The sequence below is a fragment of the Mya arenaria genome, chromosome 10 (genome assembly GCF_026914265.1).
Source record: "Mya arenaria isolate MELC-2E11 chromosome 10, ASM2691426v1".
Classification (NCBI taxonomy): domain Eukaryota; kingdom Metazoa; phylum Mollusca; class Bivalvia; order Myida; family Myidae; genus Mya; species Mya arenaria.
Genome location: NC_069131.1, coordinates 71586483 through 71606927, shown reverse-complemented (window position 1 = coordinate 71606927; position 20445 = coordinate 71586483). Strand labels below are relative to the sequence as shown.

Genomic DNA, 20445 nt, shown 5'->3' with positions numbered 1-20445 from the left:
TATTCCCCTTAAAAGAAACAGAACTTCATAGGTGATGCCGTTGGCGTGGTACACTCATTCCAGATCACTGGAAGTTGCACAGCCGCCATATTGGCGCCCTTGTCTTCCAGTAGCCGCACGATGTGCCGATGACGTCGCTTAACCGCGTACATAACGGGCGTCCGTCCGGAGCCGTCCACGGCATCCACATCCGCCCCATGGGAGAGCAGGAACTTTGTAATGTCACTGTCACCGCGCCAACACGCGATATGCAGCGGCGTGCAGCCGCGAGGCAGTCCTTCCGGCTGCCCCATAGGAATGTTCACATCCACACCGGAACTGAGAAACACTTTTAATAGTTTCTTTGAGGCGTGTAGGACGCACGCATGTAGTGGCATCCATCCGTCTATTTCCGTACACAATGCTTGAGTAGCGAATGTCTTCCGTTCTTTGATCATTCTTTTCATCTGGCAAAGCAACTTTGACTCGTCATCACGCATGCGCGCTAAAACGGAAACGGCCATCTCCCTCACCGCACCGCCATGTATGCTGATACTCGCCGAGCGCGTGAGTCGCATCCTTGTGGAAGCCAGCTGTAAACTAAAGTATATTGTAAAAAATTGCTGGCCCTTATAATCTCTCAAACATCCTAAGTCACTTATAAAAATTTTTGTTTAGGTATAATTTCTATAATACTCTTTTTTTGAAGAGTTCTCAGATTTTTGTAGGAAATTAGTTTTATGATAATCACATCAACTATATTTTAAATTTTATAAACTAGAGCTTGAGTAATTTAGCGAAATAAAATAAGATGCTTAATCTTATTACGCTTAAGATGTTTCGAGATAATTGGGGCGGAAGACCATGCATCTGTATTATCAACGGTTTAACGAAAATGTATTAGTTCTATCATTAGATGACGCGTTAATTAAAGGGACTCATTTACGTTTCATAGGGGGTAGACATCGAAACAAACACTACGTGTGACATGTGAACAAAATGCTTGTTTCATTGTGTAAGCACCAGCAAAGGCGCAAATAGGGATTGAAAGAAAATTACAGTACACTTGACTGACGAAATGCGTAAGTAACACAATTGAAAATAATTTACAAAATTCTGTTCAAATGCGTATCTGCCATTTGCTGTTTGTTCATTAGACCAAGTTAAAAATACTCAACTTCAATCTGTGAGGATGTCCCTTTAATATTTAGTAGGTGTATAAGCGTGAAACCAAATCAAACGTTTTTCATGCAATCTAGAATATGAAAAAAATGTTAATTATCATTTAACATTGACACACTGACAGACTTAACATTGTTCAAAAAACTAAGTTAAAATATCTTAATCTCAACAATTTCTTAAAAATTCGTTGCCAACATAACATCTGTAAGGATGCCCATTTAATATTTAGTAGGTATATACGCGTGAAACCAAATCAAACGTTTTTCATGCAATCTATATAGTTCTTGATTAAATGCATTTAAATAATTGTTTTTGAGATTAACTTTATAATTTTCATCATGAAAATCGATCATGAAAATTAAGCCTTTTAACGTTAAAATAAGAGAAACTCGTTTGATCGTAATACCTTAAAACTAAAACCCACTATATGAACTTATAACGGTAACAACATGTAGTTGGTTTTAAGAAAAGAGAAAGAAATAGCATTATGTATATTAGTTTCTTTTAGTTTGATTATGACGAAATGTTATAGCTTACAGACTCACTCTCGCGTTCGTTTTCTAGAAAGACTTGAAACCATCCCCAAATTCCTCGAACCATTTTAAGTCCCTTTTAACAGGATTAAGCCTAGCTCAGTACTTTATGTATTGAAAATAATATTTACATCCTCGAGTTTTTGGAGTTGAAACGGAAATTATACTCATGATAATCTCGATAAACTACTTTTGCTTAGTAAAATCAAGTAAGATATTTTGTCTTAATTAAATAAACCACTTAAATAGCTTGTGACGGTTAAAAATGTTCTTCAAGTTTGGGCCAGTACTGGTGCCCATTTTAGAAGGCCATGAAAAAGTAACCCAGGTGGGTATCGATCCCACAACTTGGATAAGAGGCGGACACCTATACCACAAGTCCACTATTGTAGTCTTAAGAATATGATTCTCAAAACACCATTGAAAATACAACTCACTGATAAAATAACAAAGAAAACACAAATATTTCCAACATACCTTGTGTCTTCAGTGTATACAATAACCGTCTGAGATTCTCAAAGTGTTTAATTCCAGTTGGTTTGAAAGTCTTCCAGCACTATTGTATTACTTTGTTATGGTTACAGCTCACAAGTATTTCGCAATTACAAAAACAACTGTAAAACTTAATTGAAGCTTTCATAAATAACACATAAATAACATCCGGAATAATTAAATGTTTCACTCTCAAGATTGCTCCATTCTATTCTATCGTTGTTAATTGATCTAATATCACCAAGGATAGCGTGCACGGTATGTGACGCAGTGAACACGCGCTATAACTATGGTGCACGGCCTGGGCCAAAAGTCGCATTTCGTAGGTACAATGGTATATGGTTCGCCATATATAAGGAATATATTCCTATATCGAAACAATAATACGTAGTCGGAGCTTAACGGTTCAGTAACTAGCATGCGGATAAATTACAGTGTTTTTTCACTTAAGGTATGACGTCACCAGTGCGTCATATGTACTTCCGTTGTGTGGAAAATTCTCAATAAAAAAATAATGTTTTTATGACTGATAGACATGTTTTCACATGCTCAATACACTGTAAATCATAAATATCATTATTCCTGAAACTTTTGGTGGTGTGTAACCTTAACATCCCGCATGCTTGTTTTAGAACGTTGTCTTTGACAACATGGTTAAAATACTACCCTCGTGGTGGTCAATATACATTTGTACTTTGTATTGCTTTTTCAGAGAAGGAAATCCTTATTTAGGAGCATAAAATGTTATTAATATTGAGCTTTGATGGGTTAAGAAGATTTTGCATGATAACATGGATACAGATCGATGTCTAAGTTCAAGACGGGCCTTATTTCATGAACAAATACAAGGAGATACAACTGTCTTGCATCGAGCCCTCGATTTGAAACCCTGGCATCACGAACTTGGCTTGGAACTGTTTACAGTATTGATCAGGATATTATATTTGATCTTGAGGCCATGAATAAACAGCAGGATTGTTAATATTATAAATGACACAGTGGCTTAAGTCTCTCTATTAAGGAATTTCTAATACATATAAGTGGTTTTATGTTCGCGACTTCGTACAAATCAATAGCGACAAAGAGGAATAGGTCGCTACCATAGACGACAGTATTAGGCAGAGCTATATAGATACATATATTATTATATATATATACGAGTCTCCAAGATCGTTTTCTTCACTTGTTTAATACACCTGCATTTTTCAAGGAATGAAACAACTTAATGAGCGTTTAAACGCGCTCTGCTTTTTTTACAAATAGTTCTTACTGCATTCACCATTTCTGTCTGATATTGTCGCAAGAAGGCAGAATTATTAAACCCTCTAAGTACATTAAAGGCCACTTCCAGTCAATATATATTTAATTTAGATATGAAATACTATTAACTTAGTAATAACGTCTTGGCCACTTGCACTCGCCTGCATTAATGAAGCAGAAACCAACATTTGTGACGCGCGGTATTCAGGGGATTTGTCAAACGGAACACCTCAGCAATCTCCGCCATACGAGGAACGAACATGGCAGAAGAGCTCCGATATCGGCTTTGTACATAGTAGCCATGACTTAAGCGAGTGGTACACAGGAACCCAGATTTGTCATTTCTAAGGACGCAGACTTGCAAAAACGTTGAATGTTTTCTTGAATGTTTTCTTGTAACGCAAGGTCCGGAGGAAATGAAGGAGTATCCGATACACAAGAGGGAAGTTTTGTTACAACCTCAAAAAGCTGGTATCAAATAATCATTTATCCGTGTATGGAAGCCAGAGTTGTTAGATTTGCTACGCCAGTTGCCATGACACTTCAACCAATATGTTTGATATAATTAAGTTTTTTTTTACTTCTAATATTTTATTTCCTTTTTTTTAATCTGTTAAATATTCCCTTTCAAAAGAATGTCATCTGGGAAGTGATCCGTCGCGATATCCTAGTTTTTGCGACCTCTATAACGTGCTTGATGTAAAGCACCGATACACTGGATAAAACTTTACTGGGTCGCACAAGTACTGAGTACATCATTTTCCCAGTACTAATTACCCTTTAATTGCCGAGCGCTAGGCAAGGGAACTACTGCTACACTATTTTAAACGTCTTTCGGTTTGAAGCGTCTGGGGTTTGAACCCCCAACTTTCAGCACCCGAAGCGAACGCTCCTACACTGAACAATTGATGCGGTTTGTACTATGAAGCTCTTCTAGGAATCCTTATGAAACGTTCCTTTGTACTGTGGGTGCATAACTAATCTCTTATAAAACGGCCCTTTGCACTGTGGGTATGGAGGTCTTCTAGGGATCCTTATGAAACTGGGCTTTGTACTGTGGGTATGGAGCTCTTCTAGGAATCCTTATGAAACAGGCCTCTACAGTATGGGTATGGAGTTCTTCTAGGAATCCTTATGAAACGGGCCTCTGTACTGTGGGTATGGAGCTCTTTTATGAATCCTTATGAAACGGGCCTCTGTACTGTGGGTATGGAGCTCTTCTAGAAATCCTTATTATACGAGCCTCCACACTGTGGGTATGGGGCTTTTCTATGAATCCTTATGACACGGGCTTCTGCACTGTGAGTATTGAGCTCTTCTAGGACTCCTTATGAAACGGGCCTCTGTACTGTGGGTATGGAGCTCTTCTATGGAATCCCTAAGAAACGGGCCTTTGCACTGCGGATATGGAGCTCTTCTAAGAATCCTTATGAAACGGGCCTTTGTACTGTGGGTATGGAGCTCTTCTAAGAATCCTAATGAATGGACCTGTTGGTAGGGAGCTCTTCAAGGAATCCTTATGAAACGGGCCTCTTCACTGTGGGTATGGAGCAACTTTAAGAAATATTATGAAACGGGCCATTGCACTGTGGATATGGAGTTCTTCAAGGAATCTTTATGAATGGGCCTGTGTACTGTGGGTATGGAGCACTTTTAGGAATCCTTATGGAACGGGCATCTACAATGTGGGTATGAGGCTCTTCTAGAAATCCTTATGAAACAGGCCTCTTCACTGTGGGTATAGAGGTCTTCCAGGAATCCATAGGAATCCGTATGAAACGGCCTTTTGCACTATGGGTATGGAGCTCTTCTAGGAATCCGTATGAAACGGGTCTCTAAACTGTGAATATGGCGCTCTTCTAGGAAGCCTTATAAAATGGGCCTCTACACTGTGGGTATTGAGTTCTTCTTGGAATCCGTATGAAACGGGTTTCTACACTGTGGGTATGAAGGTCTTCTAGGAATCGTTGTGAAACGGGTCTCTACACTGTGGGTATGGAGCTCTTCTAGGAATCCTTATGAAACAGGCCTTTGCACTGTGGGTATGGAGCTCTTTAGGAATCCTTATGAAACGGGCCTCTACACTGTGGGTATGGAGCTCTTCTAGGAATCCTTATGAAACGGGCCTCTACACTGTGGGTATGGAGCTCTTCTAGGAATCCTTATGAAACGGGCCTCTACACTGTGGGTATGGAGCTCTTCTAGGAATCCTTATGAAACGGGCCTTTGCATTGTGGATATGGAACTCTTCTAGGAATGCTTATGTGAGTATGGATATCTTCTAGGAATCCTTATGAAACGGACCTCTACACTGTGTGTATGGAGCTCTTCTAGGAATCCTTAAGAAACGGGCCTCTACACTGTGGGTATGGAGCTCTTCTAGGAATCCTTATGAAACGGGCCTCTACACTGTGGGTATGGAGCTCTTCTAGGAATCCTAATGAAACAGGCCTCTACACTGTGGGTATGGAGCTCTTCTAGGAATCCTTAAGAAACAGGCCTCTACACTGTGGGTATGGAGCTCCTCTAGGATTTCGTATGAAACGGGCCTCTACACCGTGGGTATGGAGCTCTTTTAGGAAGCCTCCTGAAACAGAACTCTACACTGTGAGTATGGAGCTCTTTTAGAAAGCCTCATGAAACAGGCCTGTACACTGTGAGTATGGAGCTCTCCTAGGAATCCAAATGAAACAGGCCTCTACATTGTGAGAAAGCCTCATGAAACAGGCCTCTACACTGTGAGTATGGAGCTCTCCTAGGAATCCAAATGAAACAGACCTCTAAATTGTGAGTATGGAGCTCTTCCGTGAAGTCTCATGAAACAGGCACCTACACTGAGAGTATGGAGCTCTCCTAGGAATCCAAATGAAACAGGCCTCTACACTGTGAGTATGTAGCTCTCCTAGGAATCCAAATGAAACAAGCCTTTACACTGTGAGTATGGAGCACTTTTAGGAAGCCTCATGAAACAGGCCTCTACACTGTGAGTATGGAGCTCTAGTAGGCATCAAAATGCAACAGGCCACTACACTGTGAGTATGGAGCTCTTCTATGAATCCAAATGAAACAGGCCTTTGCACTGTGAGTATGGAGCACTTCTAGGAATCCAAATGAAACAGGCCCCTACACTGTGAGTTTGGAGCTCTTCTAGGAAGCCTCATGAAACAGGCCTCTACACTGTGAGTATGGAGCTCTTCTAGGAAGCCTCATGAAACAGGCCTCTACACTGTGAGTATGGAACTCTAGTAGGAATCCAAATGAAACAGGCCCCTACACAATGAGTATGTAGCTCTCCTAGGAATCCAAATGAAACAAGCCTTTACACTGTGAGTATGGAGCACTTTTAGGAAGCCTCATGAAACAGGCCTCTACACTGTGAGTATGGAGCACTTCTAGGAATCCAAATGAAACAGGCCACTACACTGTGAGTATGGAGCTCTTCTATGAATCCAAATGAAACAGGCCTTTGCACTGTGAGTATGGAGCACTTCTAGGAATCCAAATGAAACAGGCCCCTACACTGTGAGTTTGGAGCTCTTCTAGGAAGCCTCATGAAACAGGCCTCTACACTGTGAGTATGGAGCTATTCTAGGAAGCCTCATGAAACAGGCCTCTACACTGTGAGTATGGAACTCTAGTAGGAATCCAAATGAAACAGGCCCCTACACAATGAGTATGGAGCTCTTCTAGGAATCCAAATGAAACAGGCCCCTACACTGTGAGTATGGAGCACTTCTAGGAATCCAAATGAAACAGGCCTCTACATTGTGAGTATGGAGCTCTCCTAGGAATCCAAATGAAACAGGCCTCTACACTGTGAGTATGGAGCACTTCTAGGAATCCAAATGAAACAGGCCTCTACACTGTGAGTTTGGAGCTCTTCTTTGAAGCCTCATGAAACAGGCACCTACACTGTGAGTATGGAGCTCTCCTATGAATCCAAATGAAACAGGCCCATACACTGTGAGTATGGAGCTCTTATAGGAAGCCTTATGAAACAGGCCTCTACATTGTGGATATATAGCTCTTCTAGGAATCCAAATGAAACAGGCCTTTGTACTGTGAGTAAGGACCTCTCCTAGGAATCCAAATGAAACAGGCCTCTACACTGTGAGTATGGAGCACTTCTAGGAATCCAAATGAAACAGGAATTTGCACTGTGAGTTTGGAGCTCTTCTAGGAATCCAAATGAAACAGGCCCCTACACAGTGAGTTTGGAGCTCTCCTAGGAATCCAAATGAAGCAGGCCTTTACACTGTGAGTATGGAGCTCTCCTAGGAATCCAAATGAAACAGGCCTCTACACTGTGAGTATAGAGCTCTCCTAGGAATCCAAATGAAACAGGCCTCTACACTGTGAGTATGGAGCTCTCTTAGGAATCCAAATGAAACAGGCCCATACACTGTGAGTATGGAGCTCTTCTAGGAATCCAAATGAAGCAGGCCTTTACACTGTGAGTATGGAGCTCTTCTGGGAATTCTTATGAAACGGGCATCTACACGGTGAGTATTGAGCCCTTCTAGGAAGCCTTATGAAACAGGCCCCTACACTTTGGGTATGGAGGTCTTCTTTGAATTATCATGAAATAGGCCTCTACACTGTGGGTATGGAGCTCTTCTAGGAAGCCTTATGAAACAGGTCCCTACACTATGGGTATGGAGCTCTTTTAGGAATCCTATTGAAACGGGCATCTTCACTGTAGGTGTGGATGTTTCCAGGAATCCATATGAAACGGGCCACTACGCTGTGGGTATGGAGCTCTTCTTGCAATCCGTATGAAACAGGCCTTTGCGCTGTGGGTATGGAGCTCTTCTAGGAATCCTTATAAAATGGGCCTCTACACAGGGAATATGGAGCTCTTCTAGGAAGCCTTATAAAACGTATCACCACATAGTGGGTATGGAGCTCTTCTAGGAATCCTTATGAAATGGGCCTCTACACTGTGAGTATAGAGCCCTTCTAGGAAGCCTATGAAACAGGCCCCTACACTGTGAGTATGGAGCTCTTCTAGGAATCTTTATGAAACAGGCCCCTACACTTTGGGTATGGAGGTCTTCTTCGAATCATCATGAAATAGGCCTCTACACTGTGGGTATGGAGCTCTTCTAGGAAGCCTTATGAAACAGGTCCCTACACTGTGGGTATGGAGCTCTTCTAGGAATCCTTATGAAATGGGCCTCTACACTGTGAGTATGGAGCTCTTCTAGGAAGCATATAAAACGGGTCACCACACTGTGGGTATGGTGATCTTCTAGGAATCCTTATGAAATGGGCCTCTACACTGTGAGTATGGAGCTTTTCTAGGAAGCCTTATGAAATTGGTCACCACACGATGGGTATGAGGCTCTTCTAGGAATCCAAGTGAATCAGGCCTGTACACTGTGAGTATGGAGCTCTTCTAGGAAGCCTCATGAAACAGGCCTCTACACTGTGGGTATGGAGCTCTTCTCGGAAGCCTCATCAAACAGGCCTCTACACTATGGGTATGGAGTTCTTCTAGGAATCCTTAAGAAACAGGCCTCTACACTATGGGTATGGAGCTCTTCTATGCATTCTTATGAAACGGGCTCTACGCTGTGGGTATGGAGGTTTCCAGGAATCCGTATGAAACGGGTCTCTACGGTGTGGGTATGGGGCTCTTCTATGAATCCTTATGAAACAGGCCTCTATACTGTGGGTATGGAGCTCTTCTAGGAATCCTTATGAAACAGGCCTCTACACTGTGGGTATGGAGCTCTTCTAGGAATCCTAATGAAACAGGCCTCTACACTGTGGGTATGGAGCTCTTCTAGGAATCCTCATGATACAGGCCTCTACACTGTGACTATGGAGCTCTTCTATGAATCCTTATGAAATGGGCCTCTACGGTGTGGGTATGGAGCTCTTCTAAGAAGCGTTATGACAGACAGACAGACAGACAGTTTATTGACTTGCACATAGTACATCGTCACAACACATACATATTATAATACAATTTGTCAACGTGTATGGGCAATGATAATAAACAATAATAAATACACATTATAACAAACAAATATGTAGAAAAAAAGAAAAAAGAAAAAAGACAATAAATAATAAATGAGAAGGTGAACATGGTTTATAAATGAAATTAAGTATTGACATTTAGTAAGTTTGATCTTATTTTAAGAGATTCTTTAACAAAGATACAAAGTTTTATAAGTTCCGTTCTGTTAGTTGAATTTATTAACTGGATATATTTAAATACTGACGGCTTTACAAAATAGTATTTCTTTAAATATTTTCTTCTAAGAGCATCAAAATGAGAACAGATGCATATAAAGTGAAATTCATCTTCGATATCCAAAGAATTACAGCATTGACAATATCTTTCAGCTCTAGGTATGTTATTTCTGGCATATCTACCAGTTTGAATACGAAGCGGATGAACAGATAGACGTAATCGACTAAAGTAAAATCTTAAATTTCCTGGTAAAATATCTAAGTAAGTTTCATATGCAAAACATGATTTAACTGTTCTATATATATCCAATACGCTACTATTTTCAACTGTTCTGAACCAATCTTGTTTGAAAGTATCGTATAATCTACACTTGAAAGATTCAATAAACACAGCTACATCAATATTTAGAACATTATCAAAGACGTGGCTAAAGCCAAAATCATTTAACATTTTTTTAACATTATAAACCCAATTGCGACAACCTTTAGTGCAATAGTACACAGCTCGGTTATATACTGTTTTGATAATAATATTGTCAGTGGTAACAATCTTGAACCAATATTTTAACATATGAATGTATCTATGCAAATACAAAGGATATCTGCCTAATTCCCCATAAACACACGCATTGCAAGTATTAGTTCTAAATCTCAATAGTCTTTTACAAAATTTTAAGTGAATTCTCTCTATTTCTTTAGATTTAGTAAATCCCCAGACCTCTGCTGAGTAATTTAATATGGAACCAACAAAGGCGTCAAAAAGTTGACACATAATCTTGGGTTTAAAATCAAAATCATTACACTTATGAAATAAAACATTCATTGCCTTTAGGGCTTTTCCAATCAAATGTTCTTGGTTCAAACTAAAATTACCAGTATAATTAAATACAACACCTAAATAATTAAAATCGTTAACCACTTGTATATCCTGACCATTATAAGTCCATCGTTCGTTAGGCAAAAGCCCGCCTCTTTTTCGAAAAACCATAATTTTTGTTTTATCAGTATTTACCTTTAATCCCCATGCATTACAATAACTTGATAAATTATTTAATTGAATTTGAATATCTTCAGGAGATTTGCCTACAATGGCCATGTCATCAGCAAATAATAACAATATTAAAATAATATCATCTAAGTGCAGACCAGAGTTAACATCATTCTGTAAATACAACTCTAGATCATCTACAAATAAAGAAAATAATAAAGGAGACATAACTTCTCCTTGGCGTAAGCCAACAGCGTAAGAAAAGAAATCAGAATATGAAGACATTGATTTTACACAAGATTTGACTTTTTTGTACATGTCGCGAACAATTCTAAGTATTTTCCCTTGTATTCCACATTTGTACATCTTTAACCATAGTGCATTTCTATAAATAGTATCAAAACACTTCATCATATCGACAAAAATAACGTATAATCTTTTTTTTTCAAACAAATAATTCTGAATTAATGAATAAAGTATAAAAATGGCATCCGTTGTAGATCGCCCTTTTCGAAATCCGAATTGAGCATCCGAAATAATGTTATGATCGTCACATAATTTATCTATACGTTTATTAATGACAGAAGTAAATATTTTTGATAAACAACTAACTAATGTTATTCCCCTATAGTTATTAACATCCGATTCAGAACCTTTTTTGTGCAGGGGGATAATAATACCTTCCGTCCATTGCTCTGGGAAAAACCCCGAATCTAATATATTGTTAAACAGGTCACAAATATGCGATGATAAAATGTCTACGGTTTCAATAAAGTATTCATTTAGTAAAAAGTCATTCCCAAATGCTTTACATCTTTTCAATGATTTAACAGCAACTTTAATTTCTTCAACAGAAATAGTTTCATCAAGTTCTGGGAAAACTGCATTTGGTTGATTAAAATCAAATTGTTCATTAAAATCCTCCGCTTCTAAGTTATGATTACCAAAATCATTGTTACTTATATTTTCAAAGTATTTATGGAATTAGTCAAGAGGAATTTTATTGGATTTGTTGGAACTTTTTGTTTTAAAATGCTTCCAAAAATCTCTAGGTTTACATTTTCTCAGATTTTCGATGTCATTCATTCTTTTTCTATAATCAACATTTTTCTTTCTTTTTATAATTGCTTTGTAAATCGATTTAAGGTCACAAAGTATCAGTCGGTTTTCATCAGATTTGCAATTATTAAAAGTTCGAAGTGCCTCTAAATACAAGCTTCGGGCATTTGAACATTCTTGATCAAACCAATTTTTATCATTAACTGTACAATTGTCAAAAAATACATTATCCTTATAACAACAGTCTTTAGCAAACAATGGGTCGGCTACATCTCGTATTGTATTTGTAAACATAGTTAACATAGTATTCGCCGACTCCCTGTGCGAGCAATCTTCATTACTAACAATATTATTAAACACTGGCAATTTTGCTATAATCCCTGAACGAAATTGTTCCCGAAATGATACATTCCATTTATATTTAATCTCTGAATGAAATTCGGCGTCAGGTATCTTATTGTTGCATAACAATGAAATATTTAAAGGGGCATGATCACTCCATTCATTAAATGATTCGATAGTAAACTGATTTATCTTAGTAAAATTACGCTCACTTGTTAATAAATAGTCAATCACAGAACAGCCGTTATGAGACAAAAAAGTGTACTGATCTGTATTACCTAAACGACCGTTAGCAATGCGAAGGCTTGACCCCTTACATATATCTAACAACTTTGTTCCGTGACTATTACTTGACCTGTCGATGGAGGCCCTATCTGGAGTATAATCAAAATTGTCATCTTGGCTGTCAATACAGCAATTAAACTTATCATGTATAACATAATCCTTTTTATTACCAACTCTACTATTAAGGTCACCACAAACAAAAACACAGCCCTTATCATCATATAAAGATATATCATTTTCTAATATGTCAAATAAATCAACATTGACTACATTATATATAGGTGAATCTTCTCCCCAAATGTAAGCTCCGCATAAATAAATATCTGCAGCGGTGTTAAAAAAAGCATGATCTAATTTTAGCCATAAAATCGTATCATAATGATTCTTAATAATTTCAATTCCTTCACTTAGATAATCCCTATAATACAAAACCAATCCCCCACTATTACGTTTAGCATATCTATTTTGAAATTTGCGATATAAATTAGGTGATTTAAAACCATTTAAATCGATCTTACTATCGGAATCACACCAAGATTCATATAAAAAACAAATATCATATTGTTCTAAAATATTAACAAATCCAGAACTTTCCTTCTTCTGTCGGGATAGTCCGTGAACGTTCCACGACAAAATTCGAAGTTCACCTTCCTCGTGTCCCTACAGCTTCACTGGCTTCCCGTCCACGTACAACGTGTTATACACGATCCACGAGCGATGACCGTCCTTCCGGGCTTCCTTCATCTTCGGGACGAGTCGGCGCCGCTTGTCGAGCACTTCCGGAGGGAATTGTTCAAACATTTGGCAGCCCGTTCCTGCCAGGTGTTTCCACTGACGTCGCACGACCTCTCTGTCCTTGAAAAAAGTGAACTTTGCCACAATATTACGGATCTTGCCAACCACTGGTTGCCCCGGGGAACGATGCACGCGCTCAAAGCGCATAGCGTTGGCCGTCTCCTTTGCGATTTTGAGCGTCTCATGAAGATGGTTCCGTAGCTTTGCTTCGGTGACATCGGCAGGTTCGCTTCCAGTCGCGTTGTCTTCAGGGATGTTAGTGAAAACTAAATTGTTCCTCATTGACTGAGATTTGAGGTACGCTATGTCATCCCGTAGCTCCTCCCGCTGTCTTTCTAGCATAGTCACCCTCTCAGCCATCACACTTGCATCAACATCCGCCGATTCCACCTTGTCCTCAAGTTTATTAACCCGATCGTCGGTACGTTCAACACGGTCCTCTAGAGCAATCCACAATTTACGTAAATCTTTCTCAAAGTCTGTTACCTTGCGCTCGAGGGCCTCGATTGAATTGAGTTTCTTTTCCATTACACAAAGCTTCTCACCCATTTTCTTCATACAGTCCAGTAGGTCATTGTTAGTCGGCTCACGGCCGCCTTCCGCCATTTTGAATGAACTATCAGATTCGATTTTTGTAGATGTAGCAAAAACTTCAGTTGTATCGTCGTATGCAGATTCGTTAGAATCTTGAAATAGTACAGCACTAGCCCTTCCCAATACTTCACTCACTGAAAAACTATTTTCATGTTCCTCGGACGGGCCTCTCGGTTTTGATGATTTGCTTTTGTTTGAATTATTTCCACTAAAATTTCTATCTTTCCTCTTTTTAGTCATGATTTAAAAACACACAATACATCCATATGCACAATAGTAACATGCTCAATGGTATTTTGTTTAAATCCAGGTGTTAGATAATGAATTAGACCTAAAAAATCCACAAAATTTATCCGCGCTCAAAAACACGTCCGTTCAGCTCCATATCACGTGTTATGTAACGGGCCTCTTCACTGTGGGTATGGAGGTTTCCAGGAATTCGTATGAAACGGGTCTCTACGCTGTGGATATGGAGGTCTTCTAGGAATCCTTATGAAACAGGCCTCTACACTGTGGGTATGGAGCTTTTCTAGGAATCCTTATGAAATTGGTCACCACACGATGGGTATGAGGCTCTTCTAGGAATCCAAATGAATCAGGCCTGTACACTATGGGTATGGAGCTCTTCTAGGAATCCTTATGAAACAGGCCTCTACACTGTTGGTATGGAGCTCTTCTAGGAATCTTTATGAAACGGGCCTCTACACTGTGGGTATGGAGCTCTTCTAGGAATCCTTATGAAACGGGCCTCTACACTGTGGGTATGGAGCTCTTCTAGGAATCCTTTGATACAGGCCTCTTCACTGTGGGTTTGGAGGTTTCCAGGATTCCGTATGCAACGGGCCTCTACAATGTGGGTATGGAGCTCTTCTAGGAATCCTTATGAAACGGGCCTCTACACTGTGGGTATGGAGTTCTTCTAGGAATCCTTATGAAACGGGCCTCTACACTGTGGGTATGGAGCTCTTCTAGGAATCCTTATGAAACGGGCCTCTACACTGTGGGTATGGAGTTCTTCTAGGAATCCTTATGAAACGGGCCTCTACACTGTGGGTATGGAGCTCTTCTAGGAATCCTTAAGAAACAGGCCTCTACACTGTGGGTATGGAGCTCTTCTAGGAATCCTAATGTAACGGGCCTCTACGCTGTGGGTATGGAGCTCTTCTAGGAATCCTTATGTAACGGGCCTCTACACTGTGGGTATGGAGCTCTTCTAGGAATCCTTAAGAAACAGGCCTCTACACTGTGGGTATGGAGCTCTTCTAGGAATCCTTAAGAAACGGGCCTCTACACTGTGGGGATTTAGCTCTTCTAGGAATCCTTAAGAAACGGGCCTCTACACTGTGGGTATGGAGCTCTTCTAGGAATCCTAATGTAACAGGCCTCTACACTGTGGGTATGGAGCTCTTCTAGGAATCCTTAAGAAACGGGCCTCTACACTGTGGGTATGGAGCTCTTCTAGGAATCCTTAAGAAACGGGCCTCTACACTGTGGGTATGGAGCTCTTCTATGAAACGGGCCTTTGCACTGTGGGTATGGAGCTTTTCAAGGAATCCTTATGAAACGGGCCTCTACGCTGTTGGTATGGAGCTCTTCCAGGAATCCGTATGAAACTGGCCTCTACGCTGTGTGTATCGAGCTCTTCCAGGATTCCGTATGAGACGGGCCTCTACGATGTGGGTATGGGGCTCTTCTAGGAATCCTTATGAAACGGGCATCTTCACTCTGGGTATGGAGGTTTCCAGGAATCCGCATGAAACGGGCCTCTACACTGTGGGTATGGAGTTCTTCTAGGAATCCTTATGAAACGGGCCTCTACACTGTGGGTATGGAGGTCTTCTAGGAATCCTTAAGAAACGGGCCTCTACACTATGGGTATGGAGCTCTTCTAGGAATCCTTATGAAACAGGCCTCTACACTGTGGGTATGGAGTTCTTCTAGGAATCCTTATGAAACGGGCTTCTACGCTGTGTGTATGGAGCTCTTCTAGAAATCAGTATGAAAAGGGTCTTTGAACTGTGGGAATGGAGGTTTCCAGGAATTAGTATGAATCGGGTCTCTATGCTGTGGGTATTAAGCTCTTCTAGGAATCCTTATTAAACGGGCATCTTTACTCTAGGTGTGGAGGTTTCCAGGAATCTGTATGAAACTGGCCTCTACGCTGTGGATATGGAGCTCTTCTTGGAATTCGTATGAAACAGGCCTTTGCACTGTGGGTATGGAGCTCTTCTAGGAATCCTTATGAAACGGGCCTCTACACTGTGGGTATGGAGCTCTTCTAGGAATCCTTATGAAACGGGCCTCTACACTGTGGGTATGGAGCTCTTCTAGGAATCCTTATGAAGCTGGCCTCTACACTGTGAGTATGGAGCTCTTCTAGGAATCCTTATGAAATGGGTCACCACACTGTGGGTATCAGGCTCTTCTAGTAATCCAAATGAAACAGGCCTCTACACTGTGGGTATGGAGCTCTTCTAGGAATCCTTATGAAACGGGCCTCTACACTGTGGGTATGGAGCTCTTCTAGGAATCCTAATGTAACGGGCCTCTACACTGTGGGTATGGAGCTCTTCTAGGAATCCTTAAGAAACGGGCCTCTACACTGTGGGTATGGAGCTCTTCTAGGAATCCTTATGAAACGGGCCTCTACACTGTGATTATTGAGCTCTTCTATGAATCCTTAAGAAACGGGCCTCTACACTGTGGGTATGGAGCTCTTCCAGGAATCCTTAAGAAACGGGCCTCTACACTGTGGGTATGGAGCTCTTCTAGGAATCCTTATGAAACGGGCCTCTACACTGTGGGTATGGAGCTCTTCTGTGAATCCTTATGTAACGGGCCTCTACACTGTTGGTATGGAGCTCTTCTAGGAATCCTTAAGAAACGGGCCTCTACACTGTGGGTATGGAGCTCTTCTAGGAATCCTTAAGAAACGGGCCTCTACACTGTGTGTATGGAGTTCTTCTAGGAAGCATATGAAACGGGTCACCACACAGTGGGTATGGAGATTTTCTATGAATCCTTATGAAACTGGCATTTACACTGTGGGTATGGAGCTCTTCTAGGAATCCTTTTGAAATGGGCCTCTACACTGTGAGTATGGAGCTTTTCTAGGAAGCCTTATGAAATTGGTCACCACACGATGGGTATGAGACTCTTCTAGGAATCCAAATGAATCAGGCCTGTACACTATGAGTATGGAGCTCTTCTACGAAGCCTCATGAAACAGGCCTCTACACTGTGGGTATGGAGCTCTTCTCGGAAGCCTCATCAAACAGGCTTCTACACTATGGGCATAAAGCTCTTCTAGGAAGCCTCATGAAACAGGCCTCTACACTGTGGGTATGGAGCTCTCCTAGGAATCCTTATGAAACGGGCTTCTGTACTGTGGGTATGGAGCTCTTCTAGGAATCCTAATGTAACAGGCCTCTACACTGTGGGTATGGAGCTCTTCTAGGAATCCTTAAGAAACAGGCCTCTACACTGTGGGTATGGAGCTCTTCTAGGAATCCTTAAGAAACGGGCCTCTACACTGTGGGTATGGAGCTCTTCTAGGAATCCTTATGAAACGGGCCTCTACACTGTGGGTATGGAGCTCTTCTAGGAATCCTTATGAAATGGGCCTCTACACTGTGTGTATGGAGCTCTTCTAGGAATCCTAATGTAACGGGCCTCTACACTGTGGGTATGGAGGTTTCCAGGAATTCGTATGAAACGGGTCTCTTCGCTGTTGATATGGAGGTCTTCTAGGAATCCTTATGAAACGGGCCTCTACACTATGGGTATGGAGGTCTTCTAGGAATCCTTATGAAACGGGCCTCTACACTGTGGGTATGGAGCTCTTCTAGGAATCCTTAAGAAACGGGCCTCTACACTGTGGGTATGGAGCTCTTCTAGGAATCCTTAAGAAACGGGCCTCTACACTATGGGTATGGAGCTCTTCTAGGAATCCTTATGAAACGGGCCTCTACACTGTGGGTATGGAGTTCTTCTAGGAATCCTTATGAAACGGGCCTCTACACTGTGGGTATGGAGTTCTTCTAGGACTCCGTATGAAATGGGCCTTTGCACTGTGGGTATGGAGCTCTTCTAGGAAGCCTTATGAAAAATGCCCCTACACTATGGGTATGGAGCTCTTCTAGGAATCCTTAAGAAACGGGCCTCTACACTGTGGGTATGGAGCTCTTCTAGGAATCCTTATGAAACGGGCCTCTACACTGTGGGTATGGGGCTCTTCTAGGAATCCGTATGAAATGGGATTTTGCACTGTGGGTATGGAGCTGTCCTAGGAATCCGTATGAAAAGGGCCTTTGCACTGTGGGTATGGAGCTGTCCTAGGAATCCGTATGAAATGGGCCTTTGAACTGTGGGTATGGAGCTCTCCTAGGAATCCGTTTGAAAAGGGCCTTTGCACTGTGTGTATGGGGCTCTTCTAGGCATTCCTATAAAAAGGGCCTTTGAACTGTTGGTATATGGAGCTCTTCTAGCACTCCGTATGAAAAGGCCTTTGCACTTTGGGTATGGGGTCTCCTTTGAATCCGTATGAAAAGGGCCTCAGCACTGTGAATATTGAGCTCTTCTAGATTATTTTTTCTTTTCCAATTTAACTACCGTTTATCTCCAAATGACCATAAAGTAAGCTCTTTCATGATTATAATTTAACAACCAATCAGGTGTGAAATGTTTCCCGCCGTTTGTCTGAAATCCATCGAGTTGAAAAAGAGTCTAATCTAGAAGTGGTATTTTTGAATGTAAATATTCTTGTTATTCTTGGTAGACAGAAGTTTGTTAAGTACTGTGATTTCTTTCTATCTGCTTATTGCGTGTTTACATCAATATAACTGTAGTCTGTTTTATTCCATATATTATGTCGATATATGATTCATCGGCCACAAGTAATTGTATGAATGAGTGGATGTGCTAACAAATGTATATAAAGTATATTTATTCCGAATGGAGAAAGTTTTCCTCGTAGAAGTAGCGTTTCAAAACGTCTATAATGTTAAAATGTAGGTGCTTGGTCAATCCATATGATTTAAATGAGTATTACTTAAGTAATGTATGTATAATTAGTGACACAAAACAAAATATAGATAACGTAATTGTATTGCTTATGCCTTATAAGGAAGACATACAAAACGTATACTGTTTGCACTGTTCGTACGTAAATAAATTGTTACGGCCGTAACTTACTTCAATTGTATTCGAATTTCGATCAAACTGCACACAAATATAACGCAGCATGTGCAGATATGTCGCGCAACGCAATCGTGTTATAGCATTGAAGGTCAAGGTCACACATAAGGGACATTTGACTATCACTTCTACTAGGTCAAATCCGTACAGGGGCAGTTGTAACGTTCCTATGACAGCTCTTGTTCAGTTATGCTCATTAACTTAATTGAAATATTGCTGAAATAGCCTAGTTAGCGATCATTCGGGGACGTAAAAGGTTATTTGTAATATTACATCTTAAATAAAAAACATCGACTTTTTAGCGATTCCAGAGTAATTGCTGGTGTTCTACAAATCCTATTTTATGCTGAAATGAAGCTTTATTGATAGGAAAACTTATGTTTTTCCCTGTTAATGAGCAATTTATCAGCAATATTGAAATCGCACCAGGCTGCGCCATTTTCTCTCAGTGGAGGGTTATCCATAATAACCACTCAACAGAATGGAATTTATTTCACCCAAAATATTCGTTTAAATAGTTAATCGTATTTTATTGTAAATAATAAACACACGTTGTATACATACTTTCGACAAACAATATTATTGTACAATTGTGGGTATGGAGCTCTTCTAGGAATCCTTATGAAACGGGCCTCTACACTATGGGTATGGAGTTCTTCTAGGAATCCTTATGAAACGGGCCTCTACACTGTGGGTATGGAGTTCTTCTAGGAATCCTTATGAAACGGGCCTCTACACTGTGGGTATGGAGGTCTTCTAGGACTCCGTATGAAACGGGCCTTTGCACTGTGGGTATGGAGCTCTTCTAGGAATCCTTATGAAACAGGCCCCTACACTATGGGTATGGAGCTCTTCTAGGAATCCTTATGAAACGGGCCTCTACACTGTGGGTATGGAGATCTTCTATGCATTCTTATGAAACGGGCTCTACGCTGTGGGTATGGAGGTTTCCAGGAATCCGTATGAAACGGGTCTCTACGGTGTGGGTATGGGGCTCTTCTATGAATCCTTATGAAACAGGCCCTTTTACTGTGGGTATTGAGCTCTTCTAGGAATCCTTATGAAACTGGCATTAACACTGTGGGTATGGGGCTCTTCTAGGAATCCGTATGAAATGGGCCTTTGCACTGTGGGTATGGAGCTGTCCTAGGAATCCGTATGAAAAGGGCCTTTGCACTGTGGGTATGGAGCTGTCCTAGGAATCCTTATGAAATGGGCCTTTGAACTGTGGGTATGGAGCTCTCCTAGGAATCCGTTTGAAAAGGGCCTTTGCACTGTGTGTATGGGGCTCTTCTAGGCATTCCTATAAAAAGGGCCTTTGAACTGTTGGTATATGGAGCTCTTCTAGCACTCCGTATGAAAAGGCCTTTGCACTTTGGGTATGGGGTCTCCTTTGAATCCGTATGAAAAGGGCCTCAGCACTGTGAATATTGAGCTCTTCTAGATTATTTTTTCTTTTCCAATTTAACTACCGTTTATCTCCAAATGACCATAAAGTAAGCTCTTTCATGATTATAATTTAACAACCAATCAGGTGTG

General features: G+C 40.7%; 2 protein-coding genes across 5 annotated transcripts; both read right to left on the bottom strand.

Moving 5' to 3' along the window:
* Positions 1-8: 8 nt before the first annotated feature.
* On the bottom strand, positions 9-2426 carry LOC128205889 (ankyrin repeat and SAM domain-containing protein 3-like). Of its 4 annotated transcripts, none has more exons than XM_052907934.1 (2): positions 2172-2426; positions 9-579 (listed from the first exon to the last, which is right to left on the bottom strand). In XM_052907934.1, exon 2 carries the CDS (start codon positions 555-557, stop codon positions 9-11), a length of 549 nt encoding a protein of 182 aa, XP_052763894.1. In that variant the 5' UTR covers positions 558-579; positions 2172-2426. The 4 variants fall into 4 exon arrangements, with proteins under 4 accessions (XP_052763894.1, XP_052763895.1, XP_052763897.1 ...); XM_052907935.1 differs by having other exon boundaries at positions 9-572; XM_052907937.1 differs by lacking the exon at positions 2172-2426 and adding an exon at positions 1699-1764.
* A 10555-nt stretch (positions 2427-12981) lies between these two features.
* LOC128204998 (uncharacterized) lies at positions 12982-13722 on the bottom strand. The gene has a single exon (XM_052906394.1). It carries the CDS (start codon positions 13720-13722, stop codon positions 12982-12984), a length of 741 nt encoding a protein of 246 aa, XP_052762354.1.
* Between the last annotated feature and the right edge of the window lie 6723 nt (positions 13723-20445).